Raw genomic sequence first — 18191 nt, 5'->3', positions numbered from 1 at the left:
AAGTATTTGCACTAATTCTCAGAAATTCTGTGTCAAAGAAGGAAGCACATTTTCTCTTCTCATTTACCCCTATTTGGAGCAGGTACAGGGCAGTGCATGGGAGTCTGTGCATTGATTCTGATGTGGTTTGAGTCATCGTGATGCAATCCTCACCTAGCAGAGGCAGGACCCTGCATGCCATCTTAAAATCAAAATTACTTTTTTTTGCAACCTTGAAACAGTAAAGCTGTGACATGAATCAAAACCATTGTCATTCTTGTTCCACGTTATTTTCTTTTCCTTGATGATAAAGAAATAAACCAGAGTGTATTAAAAGTAATTTATAAGTCTTCCATGAGAAATAATGATGGCCTGGTCTATACACTTGGGAACATAAGCATGTCTTTGTGCCAAGATTACATTCAGAAATTACCACAGAATCACAGAATGGTAGGGCTTGGAAGGGACCTCTGAAGATCATCAAGTCCAGCCTCCTCACCAGAGCAGGACCATCACAGAATCTAGGGCAGGTCACTCAGAAACATGTTCAGACAGGTCTTGAAAGTGTCCAGAGAAGGAAATTCCACAACCATTCTGGGCAGCCTGTTCCAGTTGTTCCAGTAAAGTTCTACTGTTCCAGTAAAGAAGTTTTTCCTCATGTTGAGGTGGAACTTCCTGTGCTGTAGTTTGCATCCATTGCCCATTGTCCTATCACAGGGCATGACTGAAAAGAGAATTGCTCCTCCTTCTTGAGACCCACCCTTCAGATATTTGTAAACATTAATAAGATCCCCTCTCAGTCTTCTCTTCTCTAGACTAAACAGCCCCAGGTCTCTCAGCCTTTCCTCATAAGACAGGTGTTCTGGTATATTAACCATCCTCGTAGCCCTCCATTGGACTGTCTCAAGTAAATCCCTGTCCCTCTTGAACTGAGGAGCCCAGATCAGGACACAATACTCCTGGTTATGACCAGGAACACCTGCCTTTTGTTTCATTTAGTGTTTGTCTGTTTGGTATGGTACTGCTGGCTGTGCCACTACCTCGTGCCCCACTCCTCACTCTGTTTCTGGCAGGGCCTGTTCAGCTCAGGGAGTCCTGCTGCATCAGGTGGAGTGATAGGAGGGATAGAGCAGCTCTGAGAGGGAAGACACATTAAGTGACCTCCAGAGGCATGGTAGAATCGATATTTCTGGGATGTTGTGTTTCTTGATTTGTGGCTGAAATACTAGACAGACATTTGGAAGCTCTGGAGTCTTTTCCCGACTTTCTCAGAGGGATCCACCTCCCTCTGTGGCACCAGATCTATAGAATACGGATTGTAAAATCATCTTTCTTTTACTTGCTCATTGAGTCTTCCACTAGATTCATTACTGGGTATGTCTGCAGGGCTCATCACCCTGAGATATATGTTCCCTTTGTAATAGTAATGAAAATGAAGCAAGCGGGCAGTTGTGCTGTGGCTGTGCTGGGTCATGGGAGATGGAATTTGGATCAAAGTTTGGTATTTTGTGTTACTTTGACCCTCACTGGCTCTTAAACCACTTTCAAAGTATTTTTATAGCATGTTTTATAGCTCCTTCAGGATCATGAGATAGTTCCTCTTCTCTTACGTTTTTCATATTAGATTTGTTTTTGTCTCAAGGCTTAAATTAACTTTTTCAGTTAAAATGCTTTTCATCAGCTTTAAGAGTATTGTTTCTCTTTGCATCAAACATTTAGAACCAAAATGTGTTATGCATGGAATTAAATCATCTCAATATTTATTACTAAAGATTACATGTAAAAGGAAAATATTACCCATTTAGAACTTTGAAAAAAAAGACGAAGGAAAAGTGCAATGCCAAGAGGCATGTTGTGCATGTGAGTTTTGTGGACCTGCTCTAAAAGTAAGCAGTTGTCAATATGGGAATAATGAAGCTTGTAAATGGTGCACAAGTTGTGGGTTACCCTTGCCAGGATTCCTGCTCTAATAGAGCTGCCTTTTGCAGATAGTATTTGCGTTAGGTGACTCCTCTCACTTTTCAAATTAAGAAAATGTTTTTGCTCTGGGTTGAAAGATTTTCATTTCTGCCTTTAGGAGCTACTTTACGTCTTCTCAGCAGCAGATGTGACACCAAACTCGGCAGAGTGCAAATATTTGTCCTTTGCCGGGGTCTCTCTGACGCCCTTTGCAGTGAGCATCGATGGCAGGCAGCTGGGAGGCAGCTTCTGGGGCATCCTGACTTCACTGCAAGTTTTGTCTCATGCAGTCTTGATACATTTTCAGGGAGAAGAGAGACTAGCATTTTTCAGAGGAAGCACTGGGTATATAGAGGCCAGATTTCCTGTTGTTTCAGAGCTATAGCTTCAATGAGTGTAGTGCTCCAGTGCTTTGTTATTACATCCTGTCTGGTGAGAAAGGCGCTACTAGCTCTGTCTTTCAGTGTTTGTGGCTCCAGGCACCAGCACAGAGGGCTAGCCTTGGAACACCACTCCTTGCCTCCAGCAAAGCATCTCAGATCCACTGAGGACAAAAAGATTAGTGACCAGATTTGTAAAGGCAGTGTAACACCTAAATACCTGTCCTGGGTTGAGCCAAGATGAAGCCAATTTTCCTTTTACAGATTTTTTTTTCCTTCAGTGAGCTTTCTTTTAGCTAGCACCAGAGTGTTCCAGCTAGGAAGGATAACAAGCACTGGAATGTTTTTGTAACTGCTGGGTCTTCAAGGTCACATCTTTATTCTGCCAGCTCAGACACTACAGGGAGATCCATGACCCCCCTGTGGGAAGCTCAGTTAGACAGACAGCAAAATTAGCCAAAGATATTCCATTCCATATATCTACGTAAGCTCAAAGGAAGGTCAGAGATCACAGAAGACAACTTCCTTCCTGCTTCTCCTTCCCTTCTCTTCCGTCTATGGCCGGTGTCCGGGGACGACTCCGTCCATCCATCACCATCGACCTCCAGGCTCGAGCTCTCCTGACCTTCATCACTCTCTGCTTTCTCCAGCAACAGCTCCGGGATTTCTCGGGACTGTTCCAGCTCAGGAGATGCTGTGGGAGTTGCTGGGGGTGGGGGGAGGCAAGAGGCTTTGGCACATATCTGAACACATTTGTATATATTTTCTTTTATCATTAGTGTTTAATTAAAGCTGTGTAGTTTAGTTTTAAATCGAGCAAAATCTCTCACTTTTTCTCTCTCTCCTTCCCTACCTGGGTGGGAGGGGATTGAGAGAGTTGTTGTTGAACCTGAGTTAAATGGTGACAATACCTTTCAAATTACAGCCTTTTGTCCTTAGCTTCTTCTTAAGAAATAGAAATACTTGAGGAAATGGCAACAGTATGAAAAACTCTATGCTTGGCATTACCTACATCTTGACCTGTGCAAAGGGTCCTGGGGAAAAGGGCAGCAGAAATTTGTAGTCCTTATTTTGCGTAAGGAAGGTATTAGAGGGCCATGCATTAGGAAGACCAGTGATAAGTTTCATACATCTTACTATGTCTACAGTGAATCTTCCCACTGTTTGTGGTAGCTAACACAAAGCTGCCTGCCTGAGCCTGGCTCAGGGGATTTCTTTCATAACAGAAATGGACTTTTGCTGTAAAGGACAGGAAACGATTTGTATGGTGAACAAAGAACATCAAGGTTGATTTAAACTTTAAAAATTCATTACTCTGGTTTATAGTCTTCAATCAGATCCCTTGAAAACCACAAATCTTCTGGGAAGAAAAACAAAATGAACTGGCACTTAATGCCTTTAATGTCCCTTCAGTTCTTAACAACTATTGGCTTCTGCTTTTCTCCAGAGAGCTGCAGAAACATGGTCTGTTGCACAAGTGTCAGTATTCATTTCAAATTGGCCATTCATGGCTATTGCTTGTCTCAAAGATAACTTGTTTCTGTTTCAAAAGCCATCAGTTTGTTCATTAGAATGCAGTTAGGGGAATTTCCCAGAAGACTGTTGATCCTGTCAAATTTTGAGGTAAGGTAAAACAGTGGCTTCATACATGGCACAGTGTTTGAGATAGTCCTGCAAGAAAAGGCAGGTCGTATTATTCTGATATATAAGATTGTGTTATTGCTTCGTGTTCCACTGTTAAAAACTGTAGGAGTAAAATGCATTTTTACCGTAAATGCTGGGAAGCAAGAATATGTTGGTTTTAATGCTCAGAGGGAGAAGATGGTAATATATCTGGGACTCGTTCTAGGAACATTATTTCCAAATTTTCTTGAACAGAATCTTGAAGGTTTTGTGGGTGTTCATGTGTGTGTGAGGGAGTAAAAGTCTTCTGCCTGCCTATCAGTTTACATCAGCTCTGTGTTGTGTTCATAGCAAGGCATGACACTCACTGCACTACTTTACCTGCAATGAAACTTACATTATATGCTCATATTTCTAGTTGTTTTTAAATACACTTATTTAAAACCCAAAGAAAATTTTTCATAACTAGCTAAGAGGCTATTTGGGAAGCTTGCCATATTTTTTTAGTTGTCAGATTATTTTTTCCTGGAGTATGCAACTAGCAGCTAGAAAATTAAACTAAACTGCAGGTGCTTAGAACTGGCAGTTTTTAACAATGATGCCTAAAGGTTTTCCAGATTTTAGGTCTCTTAGGCTTGGGACTAGACAAATTATTCCCACTATCATGTTTTTTCTAAAGATACAGAAAAGGGAAAGATACAATTCCTATTTCTTTTTTTTTTTTTTTTTACAAATCTGTATTTGTCAAAGAAATAGATCAAAGAAATAGAAAAAAACCCTATAGTTGTGTATTTATTTTTTATTTCTTGCCTTTTATTTTGCCATTCCCATGTATTTTCTGCTATAAATAATGCAGAAGCTGAAGCTGCAGACCCCACAGTGATGGATTGCTATCCTTTCAGATGTAATGGATAGTTTCTTTTAAGTAAAATAAGTATAAAATAGATCTGCTTCATTAAAAAGGACAACACCTAGCATATTTTCATTAATTGGTGAAAGATGATTCACCTTACCAGCCACGGTGCAGAGGGAGCTGGGGATTTCAGTGTAATGAGCCACTTACATGTCCATACCCCACAATTTAATGTGTGAGGTTGGAGTAAAACAAAGATATGCAGGCTGAAAGCAATGCCTCCTTCAAGCCAAAGGCATTTGGCAGTTTGGCAAGGGATTGTGCAATAGGAAGCTGTGTCTCCAAAGTCTTGAGATTAGTGTAAAAGATGAACAAAAACAACCAATAAAGGTAAGAAAAGACTGCCTGCAATCCCTAAGCACACGTAAAAAAACCCCTGTGGATAAAGCTGTAAATTAATTTCAGATGTTAAATATGGAAAAAATCCCCAAAGCTATGCAAATAAAATTTTAAAAATACTTGTACTGAAATCTTACAAAATGGCTACTTGAAAAAGTAAATCGATGAGTTTAATGCTAAAGATGTAAAATACAACTTCATTTAGATTTATGACTGTGATCTCATTATGGTGAATTAGATGTTTAAGAGTTGTGAATTTAGTAATCTCAAATCCAACTGTGGCTGAGCTCATGTTTCTGTAGCAACTCTCAGATAAGTGTCAGTCTCGAACATTTTTAATAAAAAATCTAATAAGAATTTATTCTTGCTTCTAATTAATCTCCATTGAGGAAATGTAGTTTTGCACTTATCATTGGCATGTTTTTCTTTTGCAGCATTTCTTTCTTACCCTTGCAACTCTCAGAAGCTTGGTTTATTGGTCCCTCTTTCACTATGCTACAGGGAAGGAAAAGCAGGATAAAAGCCACTGTCCTCTTTGCCAGTCAAACCTCGAAGATTTGCTATCCCCACAGTGCAAAAAGTGAGTATTTCTGTACCAGGTGGGGTCCTGAGCCTGTTGGGGAATATCCCCTTGCTTTTAAGGGACTACATGGATAACTGAGCTGCGGAGAGGGGCTGCTGCACTGCTGGTGCCTTTCTACAGATGTGTGTTGAGGTTCAGACTTGAAAGAGAGCCTGCTGTTGTACTCATTCTTAATCTTACCTGGTGTCAGCAGAACACCCGCTCGTTTCTGAAAACACCTGGTCAGCCTGCTGGAGCCAGCCCTGGGGAGGCTATTTCAGTGCTGTGGGAGCGCTCATAGCCTGTCTGTAGACACTGAGGCAAGACAGGGTCATTGCTCCATAACTGCCCTCTAGCCTAAGCCAGATTTACATGATACAGGATTTCTCATCACAAAACAGACTGAAAAAAAGAGCTTTGATATAAGTTTAATAATATCTGTTTTAAGTATAGGATTAAAAGGGTTTGATATGTTTTGCATGCTGTGACATTCTCTCGTGTCTTTATTATACTCCATCTCCAAACAGTGGCTATTCTGGTCATTTTCAGCTCCCGAAGTCTATTCTTATGTGGCCTTATAATCTATTGACTCAGATGGAAGTTCAGCTGCTGGTACTTATGAACTGTAATGTGTTTGCTCAAGTGTACGTGGCTGAAAAAGACCTCTTTGTGTTGTTTGCAGCTACTCCAGAGTGAAGCTATAGCAGCCACAAAGTTGTTTTCAGTCCCAAGGGGCTACAAGCTGTCAAATGTGTCTGACTACAACCAATTTATGCTTTTTGTGAAGTAATGCAGAGCCCTTATGTCTGATATGAATCTTGTGAGGATGTTTGCTGCACTGAGAATTGTTCCTCACATTTACTCTGCCTCAGCCAGGCACTTGGTGAATCAGTTTTCCTAGTTGTCCGAATTTCTTTCAGAGACAGAAGAGTCTTTCAAAATATTCAGGAAAAAAGTCTCTAACTATATAAATTAAATGTCTGACAACAATTCCTTCTAGAAGCTTTGAAAGATCTTCCTCTTGCCACTAAGACTACAGGATATTAAGGCACAATTTGGAAGGACTACTGTGCCAAGCTTCTTTATATAGCATTTAGCTTCTTAATATAGCATTTAGCCTTCCTAACTTGGCCCTATCAGAGCTAGAGGTGATCTACCTTTTGAAACTCATGGTGAGATTCATTATAGCTAACTTCAAGTATTTTTAACTAAATATCTAAGTCTAAATATATCCCTGGCCATAGTCAGTAGATAAATAGGCATTTCCTCAGTTTATTTCTTCTTCATACCAAATATCACTTGAAGTGCACCTCATGCTGGACACATCCAGAGCTAGGTGAGGTAATTCTTTCAGGAGGCTGTGATGGAGTGGCTGGATTTGATCAATGAACAATATGCTGAACACCACTGCAACCCCTGGCCCTGGCAGCTGTGAGCCTCATTTATGTCTCTGAAACCAGCATTTACATTGATATGATTCTCTTTACCACCTGATTTTGCTATGCCACTGTCACAGCCCTGTTCCATTAATTCCGATACTTCTAACCTGTACTGTGATGCCCTATTATTTACTGTATTTTGAAAGTAATACTGGAATAAGCAAGAAGAAACTTGCTTGAATATGCAGGACCAGCACTCCCCTCTTCTACTGTTGTTCATATCATCTGAAGTTGTGTATTCTCCGAGCAAAGTCTGTCCCATGATGTTTTAAGGGGGGATTACGCTCTGCATAAGCTGTTGTGCACGTATCTTCTCAGCTTCAAAACCACGGCTACAGTACTTGACTAGCAACCTAGGCATCCTTGATGAAGGGTGTGATTAAACACTCACACCATTACCCTGATTAATATGCAAATAAGCAATGCTAAACTGTTTCTAGGATTCAAACTTGAAACACTGATTCACTTCAACAAATGAGGAATACAATCACGCTCCATGTAAGGACAGTGAATACATCTTCTTTTGCCACTCACTTGAGCAGAAGGCTCTTGAATTTCATGTTTTATGCTCAGAATATAAATGAGTTTCTTCTTGTCTGAAGCGTTATTTCTGTAGGAATGAGGACAATTAGTAATACTGATTTGTTCAGATACTTGCCTTTCGTATTAAAGATAGATTTGAATAATAAAGAAAAAAAACTCTGCATAGTTAATTTTTAAGCATATGTTTCAAAACAACAAACCAAAAATAAAACGCAGGGGTTCAGTTCCATTCCTGCAGCGCGATCCAGTAGCACCATCTGCTGTTTACAAGGAGCACTGCTGCTTTATAGATGCGCAACGCGTATTTTAGATACCATTCCAAAAGCAACTATACAGTTTTACCTCTTAGAATGGACGAGACACAGGCTTCTAAATTGATTTTATGCTTTCAGAAATGCCATTCTAAGCTTTCTTTGCAGAAAAAGCAGGAATTAAAACGGTGATAAGACTTTTTGCAATGTACACCAAATTTAGCAATGCCAAGAGGGGTATCTATACTGGAAAGGTTCGTGTAGAGGTTTGATTCTTATCATTTTATTTGTGGAAAATACTTGGGCAGAAACTCGCGTTTTCTCTGCAGAAGTAAATGGTCTGGTAAATTGGAAAGCCATTACACTGATTTCACTAAAGGAGAAAATAAAGCAGTATTATTTTTTATATCATTTAGTGTGAATAAGATTCTAATGTGTTTCCAATTATCCACTTGAGGCCACAAAAATGTAAATGATCCTCTAGTAGTGAGACATAACATTCTCTGGTAAATAAGTGAAGAAAAATCAATTTTTTACCAAATCTAATTTCATTTTAATGTCATTAATGAGCATAAAAATTGTCCTTTCCTCTTTCTCCCTTTCTCTTCCCTCTACCTAGGTGATGGTAATTCCTGTCTTTCCAGTGCATTACTGGGCTTTCCCTGAAGCTCTGAGCTGTGCCTGACGTATGAAATCCCAAAGAAGGGACAATGCCTGCAACTGACACTGCCTCAGCAGCACAAAGAGATCCCCTACAAGAAGGCACTTTCTCCAGGCAGCAGCCCTTAACACCCAAACTCACTCCTTTCTCCCTGTTCTCCACAAAACCCTGAGCCCTCCAAAGGCCATAGTGTGTAGATGCCGTTGCTCTCCAGCTTTATGACATGGCACGAGGCTTCCTGCTTGTGGCATTTAGGGAAAAGGAAAAAGCCTAAGTCACTCAGTGTTAACCCACATTTTAGGCCTTTCCTGGAGGCTGAATGTGGACTTTGTCTAGTTTTGCCTGGGTGGCTGGATGTGGACTTTGTCTAGTTTTGTCAGTCTGCTGCTCACAGTGTCTCTTGGGTTTGCCAAGAAAGCAGGTAGGTCTTTCCTGGCATCTCTTACCAAGTGGATACAATGTCTCATGAAAGCAGGACCTGGGTTCCAGTACCCTATTGTAATGAAGTTCAAAACATCTAAGAGTAAAGGAATTTCAGCACTTACCTCAATGGGTTTAGAAAGAATACATCCTGCTGAGCAGAGTCTACCACTGTCAGTGACACAATTAACTAATTATGGCTGTAGGAATTCACTGGGGACAGGCCACCCTTGCTGGCATGAGCCCTCACTGGATGGGGCCCATGGGTGTTAGACCATGTCACTGCAATATGGAAGGGCTGGACTTGGCTGAGCCTGGTGCTCTGCTAAGGTACGACTCGGCACAGGGTGAAGTGCAGGAGGGCAGATCTGCCTGTATGACTGTAACCTGCAGTTAAGCATCATTATTAAGCGAGGGGAGGCATCTTGTTGCACACAAGGCAGTTAGGACCAAAACATGGTTAGGTATGAAGGTAATCAACCTATTACAGGAGTTAGGAGATGGAGGAAGTGTAATATTTTAAAATGCCACACGTAGATTCAAGTTTGCTGATGAGAAGACAGCATCTAGCATGACTTTATGAACTGTGGCACTAGAGTCCAGCAGTGGTGCTGTCAGATGGAGGATTGCTTCAGTGGGGTGATTGTCCTGTGGCCAAGGTGGGCACAGCTGGACTCCATGGCATCGGCCCAGAGCACCCACCCCAGTAGACTAGCTTGGGCAAAACAGAAGAGGACAAAGAAAATTAATTATTAACAAAAGTCCTGGTTACTTAATAGTCTGATAGAAAGAAAAAAAACACAACCCTGTAGCTGGCACATCCAGAATGAGTTGCATAAAACTTCACACCTTGTAAAGAAGATGGAAAAAACAAGGGAAAGGGGCACCTGTTTATTTTAGATCATAGAATGGTTTGGGTTGGAAGGGACCTTAAGTATCATCTAGTTCCAATCCCCCTGCATGGGCAGGATGCCTTCCACTAGACCAGATTGCTCAAAGCCCCATCCAACCTGGCCTTGAATGCTTTCAGGGATGAAGCACCACAGCTTCCCTGCGCAACCTGTTCTAGTGTCTCAAGACCCTCACAGTTACGAATTTCTTCCTGCCTAAACTAAATCTACCCTCTTCCAGTTTAAATCCATTCCCTCTTGTCCTGTCACTACATGATCTTGTAAAAAGTCCCTCTCCAGCTTTCCTGTAGGCATTTTGAGGTACTGGAAGGCTCCTATAGTGCATTTCCAGAGCCTTCTCTTATCTAGGCTGATGGAATTATGCTGCTTGTAGGTAAGTTTAATAGAATTGGTGACATTTAAATGAACATCTAGGAGAAAGCCAAATTCCTATGGTAGCAAGTGGACAGTGGCAAAGAAATACAGCTTAGCATTTCAAGAGGTAAATTAAGAAAACAGCCCACACTTGTTAAATCTGTAAAGTTCTGAAGTAATTAATTACATAATTGGGAACAGGCTGCCTGCTGCAGAAACCATGAATCTGGATGGGATGGACACTGAGATGGGACAGACACACTATGATCTGACACACTAAGAGCAATCACAGGTCAAATTTACTATTAAAGAAAATCTTAAAGCTGGTAAATTGAAACCTAAACCTGTAAAGCTCTACTTTAAAAAAACACTAGTTTATTAAACTATCATAATATTTAACATCTATTATTAGACACATTTGCTTAACTCTAATACCCTACTTGGTAAGAGGGTACAGTTTACTTTAGGCAGCAGTTAAGTAAGAGGCTCAGGTGAGAAGAGCTAATTGTAGGCCTTAATGATGACCTATCTGGCACAAAAAAACCCACTTGTGTAAAGAAAGGCAGAGGGCCTGCTACGTCCACCTTAGGCCCATAGGACTAAATCACCCTACAGCAGTGGAATTTGTTGATGTAGTGACAGGCTTGAGGAGTTACCAAGTTTTTCTGCTATAGTCTCAAGAAACTTCATCAAGAGGAAAATCAAGCATTTGTTTTCCCCAGGTTTAAGGACACCTATGTCACAAATAACCTTCTCAATTTTAATAGGGAAATCTACTAAGAAAGGCAAAAAAACCTGGAAAATTAAATACCATGTTAAAAAAATAGTATTTTCTTCAGGAATAAAGCTTTGTTGAGGCAACAGCTTAAAGTGTTGTAACTTTTGCCATGGCTGTGCTATCACTGCCATTCCAGCAGACTTTTGAACTGTGTGGCAAGTCTTAAAATGCAGCTTTATTTGATTTGTAATGACTTTCATGGAATTTCTAAAATTGCCAAATAATTTAGAAATTTTATACAGCATTTTGTAAACCACTTTGAAAGATCCCTTACTTTATAAAAAAATACAAAATGTACAATTTAGTGAGGCCTCCTGGACAACATTCACAAGATTGGAATCTGCATAGCAGCAATCTTTCTAGAGGATACAGGACAAGCTCTTTTGATTTTGGAGCACACAAGGAAGAACAGGCATGTTCTTTTGTTACAAGGACAGCAATCTGTAATCAGTGGGAAAAAAAAAATCAGTGTGTCACAGAGTCCCTGTAAATAATTCATCATATTATAATGGACATTTATCTTCCTTAGGAAATTTCCCAAGCATATCCTGTGCTTAGAGCTTGAAACAAGTTATCAAGTTGAAGGACAAAACAGGCATGACAGTGGTTACTGATAGAACTAACCTCTTACAGCACTGTACTTTAGCAGACCAAGTTCTAGGCAGCTACTCTGTGAGTTCCAAAAAATTTCTGAAACTTCATTGAGTTTTCAATGCATTATCTACTTGGAAGTCAGCTTTGTAACTGTTTGTATGTAATTCCCTGATTCTCAGTTCCTTAAGAAAAGATTCCCAGAGCAGTTTAGAACATGTCTAACAGAAAATACAGGGAACAGACTGCAGAGGAACCTGTTTGCTCCAGTCTCAGACTGAACCGGTGGTGGTGGTGGTGGGGACACACTTTTGAGTGAAAGAAAATCCATCCAAGTCCCTCAGGTAACCTACTAATTGTAGAACAAAATAAACTAGAATAGCTCAGTTGGAAGGGACCTAAACCAATCATCTAGTCCAACTGGGATGTACAGTACTAGTTCATGGTGCTAGATTGCACAGTGAACTCTAGATCTAAGGGGTGTCAGGCAGACAGAATAAGCAGAAAGTATTTAAGCAAAATAATTTTCCCTCAAATGAACTGTCAGTATGTTTCTACTGTAGCACTATCCTGTGCACTAGAAACAGTTAACAAAACCAATACAGAGAAGCAGATTTCTAGTCTTTATAATTACATTTCTCAAAAGCAAGATATAGAAAAATAATGAGCAAGATTCTGCTACTTTCACTAGCAATTTGCTCTGCAAAGCATTCTTTTCTTCAGTGTAGTATTAAGGGTACATGCATTACTCAGACAGAGGCTGTAAGATCAGGCATGAGCAGATAACACTTAGTGAATACTCCAAGCTCTTCCTTTTACTAACTAGCAAAAATACCACTATTTAACATGGTTCTTTCCATTTGAGATGATAGCCAAAAAACAAGAGATGGAGATATTCACTGTAAAAATATTCTTAAAGAATTCTTGTTTCTAGAACTCAATTAAAGGAAACACCATTTATTGCAAAACCAACTTTAATAAGGTGAAAGTGTACAACCCCCCCCATCAGAACAAATGTTAGATAAACAGAAGAACAGAGTAATTGTGACCTCACTGGACAATGCTTATTACATACCACATTGCTCATCTGAAAGAGAATCAGGACACTTGGCTTTCTTTAAGCAACAGTCTCATCACTGTTCATCCTACATGCTTATTATTCTTTCCCTTCTACTGCTGCTCCAAGTGCAGGAGTTGCATGTTTCAGAGGAGCCTGCAGCTAGAAAGGTTTAATTTATCTTTAGTGATTCAATTAATAAACTTTTTAACAAAACTGTAACAGGCTTTATTTTCTTTTAAAGCTTACTTGCAAGTAATATTTTATAGGCAATATTCTACAACCTAGCATTGGTAGTGGCTGATGTAACATTTTAAAGAATTCACACAGTTTGCATTAGATTTTTAAAATATCATGACTGAAACAAATGGTAATTTGTACAAATGGACAAAGAGGTTATAAAGATATTTTAGAACAATCACTGAAAACTTTTACTGTATCATAGTCACTTCAAGTATTGTAAAACAGTTTTCTACTATCTTTAGCTTTTCTTCAGAAAGCAGGTTTTCTTGCATCATTTGTCCAATAAGAGCTTCTAAAGATCTGAGTCTCCCCAAAGTTTTTATCTCCTGCATTTCAAGTAGAGGGATCTTAGAGTGGAGCTTTGAAATTTTTTGCCAAAGGTGATCTCTGTCTACGTCTTGTTTGCAGTATGAATGTTCGGTTTGTAAAATTCCGCTTCCACCATATTTGTTCATATTAACATATGTATCTGTTTCTGTCACCTCTGTGTCAAGAAACTCTTGCTAAATAGGCAAGAAAGAACTGTTAACTATTTCAGGCTCTTCTAGACTCTCACAATGATAGCAATGATGGATTCCTTGCTTCCACTGAACTGTTCCATAGCTTGTGTGACTGTACTCAGTAGAACTGTATTTTCACTTGTTGGCTGTACTTCAACAGAACAGCCTAAAACATGAGAGTTAGGATTTTCAGCTGTACAGTCAGTAATTGAACCTAAAGCATTGTTCAGCTTCAGAGATGAATTCAAATAGTCAGCATCTGTAAACTGCAAGACTGTACAACCTGCTGGATCCTCTACAGAAGCATGAACACTGGTAGCTTTCATGCTCTGCACTGCTGCTGCCATTAAAGCAGGGTTAGGCTGATGTATATGATGCATAGATGAATTATCAAGAATGATCTGTTTGAAAAAGACTGGCTAGTACTTCCTATCACCACCTGAAACTGCATTGAATATATGCCTATTAAATATAGACAGTACAAGATTTCTGCATTAAAGATGCGACAAATTTGTTTTAGCCAGTGATGCCAAATTTTTAGTTACACAGGCCAACCAGAAAAGATTTTAACAACAAAGAATACAAACACAGGCTTGCAGAACAGTGAAACATACACCTGCAAATACACACAGGTGGATTTTTAAACAAGCAATTCAATTCTGACAGCTAAACTTCACAGTTCATAAGAAAGAAGAACATTTTTCTGGACTGATAGAAATTTTAAAAGGATAAAATATTATCAGCACTTCAAACAGAAGTTGTTACTGAAAGAGGGACAATTTGAAACTTTTTAGCCACCACCCTTTCCCCTCCTCCACATAAACTGCAACACCACATGATTGGATTTAAGATCAGTATCCAAACAAGCATTTTGAAATATCAGTCAGTTAAACAAAAATACAAGACTGAGTGTCTCACTTCTTTCTAGTAGGCTTAATTATGAAGAGACCAAGATGCAGAACTTTTACTCATGTTAGGCCTGTGGACAAACCAAAAACCAAACAAAAAATAAAACAAAACAAAAAACCCAGAACAAACCAAACAGAACCAGAATCAGCTTTTAACTTTGCTAACTACAGGCCATGCAAAAACAAACAAACAAAAAAAAAAGGGGGTGGGAGGAAGGGAAGAAAAGAGGCTAGGCAGAAAAAAGATAATTTGAAAATTTATGTTCAAAAAAGTGTGTATGTAGTCTGAAGTATCCTAAATATATGATACATTGTAATTTGATCTTATATGAAACTTCAGTGCTGAAGGCCTGCAAAATGTATACAGAGATAGCATTCATTTGGTTATCTTTATTTTTCAAAGGTGATATTTAACATCACAATTTTAAGGATTTTGAGAGAATGATGCATTTCCCTTTCTCTGTTCCACCAGCAGCTGAAAAAGCTCTTCTCAGACTAAAGCTTGTTCCTCTACATTAACTTGGGAACACAATAAAAAAGGATTCTCCTCCAGAATAAGAACAACTATTTCCCATGTTTTTGTGAATATTCAGTCTATGAAGAAATTTTGGTTTTCAGGCAACTATAGAACCAGTGGCCAAGTCAATGAGAGGTTATGTGTAGATGTTTAGAAAAACACAGTCAGAAGAGTGAGATTTAAGAAAATAACACCAGAGAAGTGAGACCCAAGGAAAGAAACTTCACAGTATCACAGGTATCAAGAGCTGGCATCTCTTTTCTCTTGATAGCACAGAAGTAATGGATATATTGAAAGGAAGCACAGAATTATCTTCCCAAACAGAATAAATTTATCTAGCATTTCCCATATATCATGTTAATGCAAAAAGAGAAAAAGAGAAGCCATTGGTATATTCTTGGCAAAACCACGGTGTAAAAGTTTATTAACTTGGTTACTCTACTGCCCACCTTTGTAGGTGTACTATGACTGGTCTATGGTCACATGCAAAACAAGAGAGAATGAAAGTGGGGAAAAGCTGACTTTTCTTTGGGGTGAAATCACATTGTTTATCTGCAACTGGCCAGAAGCATAGGGCAGCAAAGTCCAGTTCCAAAGGCAGGGCTCCCTGTTACAATGACAGCACAGGGAAGGGATGGCTATATTGAAACGGGGAGCAGGGGGTGGAAGGAAAGATATTAATTGCTAAATTACTACCACCAAAAATTGCAAAATGTTGTATTTTTATGTTTTATTTTAATTTTCCTATGGGAAATTTCTAAAAGGAAATGCTTCTGTAATTTCCAATTTAAAAAGATATTGAACCTCCAGTCAAAGTATGGAAAGTTGTTCTCCCTTTACACTATGGAATCACATATTCATTTTGTGTCAGTCCTGTTGACAAAATATTTTTATGAACATTAATTCTATTTTTAAAATACAAGATCAATATACTACACATCACTAGGACATCTGTATTCGAGGTCCCTTCCAGCTCCTAGGATTCTGTGATCTGTATTACATAAATAGTTGGTTAGCTTTGTGATACAATAAAAACAGATAGGAATATGTTATCTCATCATCTGGGGATGAAAAAATGGTTGGTACAGCTGTATGTTTCAAGTATCGTATACCCCATCACACATCCAGGGAATCAGGAGTGAAATGATCACTGCAGAGAAGCTGGTGCTTACTTGTAGTCCATGCATCTCGTTTCATATTTTGCAACCATTTCTCAAGTCTCTCTTTATCATGAAGTGGAAATCTGTTTTTAAGCAGTTGAAAGAACATATAAAAACCAAACCAAACCAAAAAACCCTGATATTGTTGTTGTTGTTTTTCCCTTCCCCTTCCCCTTCCCCTTCCCTTCTTTCCTTATTTTTAAATAAAGAATATCTCATTACTCCCTACAAGCCAGACCTTCCTTACAAAAAAGATTTTAAAAATCCTATTTAAAAAATTTAAAGATTCAACGCTACTCAGGATTTCTCTTGTGCATACTAAGTTTCTTTCTCTCAACTCTAGCACAGAACTACATATGGTTTACATAAACCATAACCTGAAATCTGAGCACTGTTATATAACTACTGTTAAGAAAGCAATATTCCTTAGAATTATGAGCAATAACACTTAAAAACCCCCCACCTATGTTTTTGTGTATATGAAACTGTAACAGATGGATTCATGTGGTTATTAAACTTAACCTGATCCTGACTGTAGGATGTAAAAAGTATTAGCTGTTGGCAGTATGATGGACAACAGAAACATCCAAACATGCTACAGCCTCTTTACAAGAGCCATTCTGTTTTACTCCCGAAATAGAAATGGATCATTCCTAACTCCCTTTTCTTTTCCCTTAGCTCACTTTTTCCTTTTAATTAACAGTTCTTTTGGTTATGCTTATTACCATGTGTTTATGGAACTTCAATACATAAAAAATGCACAATACACTGGCTCTGCAGGAATGTGTTCCCACACAACAGAAGCTGGAAAGAGAACCTGGAATGCCCAGTGTCACCTGAACGCTCAAGAGAGGTGAAGAAATAAAATGAAGGCAGGCAGGTAGACCAGCTAAGATTAGGTCACAGTTAAAAAGTTCAGAAAGGGGCTCAGACCCAAAACCATTAAGCAGCAGAGGACTCCTCTGGGGCAGTAAGAGGTAAGGGAATAAAACTTGCAATTCACATCAGCAGGAGTTGCTAACGTAGCGCAAAAAGTCTCCATAAAGCAAGTCTCAACACTCCTACAGGACCATGACACTTGTAAGGGAGTTAAATTCAGTGGCTAGATAAAATAGCTGTTTTTACAGTCATCTTCTACTGATGCCATACATGTGAATATAAATATGTATCAGCACTCAAACTTGTTTTCATCATCCATGTGGCACTTATATTCTCTAAGGCAACAGAAATTATTTCCCCTCATTTTAATGATTGTTTTATGATGAGTCACATAATCAGAGACATGCCATGAAAAAGAGCTTTCCTTCAATATAAGCTAAAATCCCTTTCAAAGCACTCTTCCTTTGGGTCTTCCTACACAGCCTTCCTGATCTTGGAAAAACAATGACTTGTCAGGAACTGAAACAAACTAACACCTTAGTTTAAGGTATAAATTTCACCAAAACAGATTTTTAGGCTTGTTGTGAAATTTACTCTTAATAAAAGTTCTTCTTAGGTGCTACAAAATTCTTTCAGTCCACAAATGCTTATTCAACAGAAATATACTAATATAGTTTCTTGCGGTGTGCTCCTCTCAAGGTTGAGAAATCCTGTTTTTAACTCATCCTTCTGGGAATCAACAACCACGTAACCAAAACAGTGCAGAGGATATTGCCGGCCTGGGACGGTGACTTAACCCACCAGGTGGATGGATAGTACTGGGCAGCCACCGCAAACTGGTTTTTGGCAACCCAGCTAGTTCGCTTCCAGCTAGACCAGCTGCTTCCAAACAAACCAGCAATGCCTCCGTTTGCACTGCAGGCAAGATAGTAAGTCTAGTGGCGGTATTTAAAGAATTAATACATGTTTACCGTCCCACCCGGTTAGGCCCTGCGTTCAGCTGTCAGAGGGCAGAAGTCGATGGCCCCGCTCAGGGGGCTGGAACGCCCGCCCCACAAAGCCAGCCGCGGCTGACAAAGCGGGGTAACCACCGCTACTGCGCCCTAACAGCTAAGCACAAATAAGCACAAATTTTACTTTTTAGCCAAATCTCTTGGAAGGCAATTCCGTGAGGGGAAAAACCTCCCCGCGCCTCCCGAGCCCCCCGCGCCGCGGTACCTCCTC

The 18191-nt window shown here is 39.5% G+C and overlaps 1 protein-coding gene across 1 annotated transcript; it reads right to left on the bottom strand.

Annotated features, from left to right (window-relative positions):
* Positions 1-13191: 13191 nt before the first annotated feature.
* THAP5 (THAP domain containing 5) lies at positions 13192-16164 on the bottom strand. The gene is given in 4 exon segments (XM_010006295.1): positions 13192-13559; positions 13562-13904; positions 14722-14761; positions 15956-16164. Coding segments are annotated over 4 exon segments (921 nt in total). The 5' UTR covers positions 16126-16164.
* Positions 16165-18191: the final 2027 nt, after the last annotated feature.

This window comes from Chaetura pelagica, unplaced genomic scaffold, assembly GCF_000747805.2.
Source record: "Chaetura pelagica isolate M959 unplaced genomic scaffold, ChaPel_1.0 scaffold108, whole genome shotgun sequence".
NCBI classification, from domain to species: domain Eukaryota; kingdom Metazoa; phylum Chordata; class Aves; order Apodiformes; family Apodidae; genus Chaetura; species Chaetura pelagica.
This window is presented reverse-complemented; position numbering and strand designations above follow the sequence as displayed.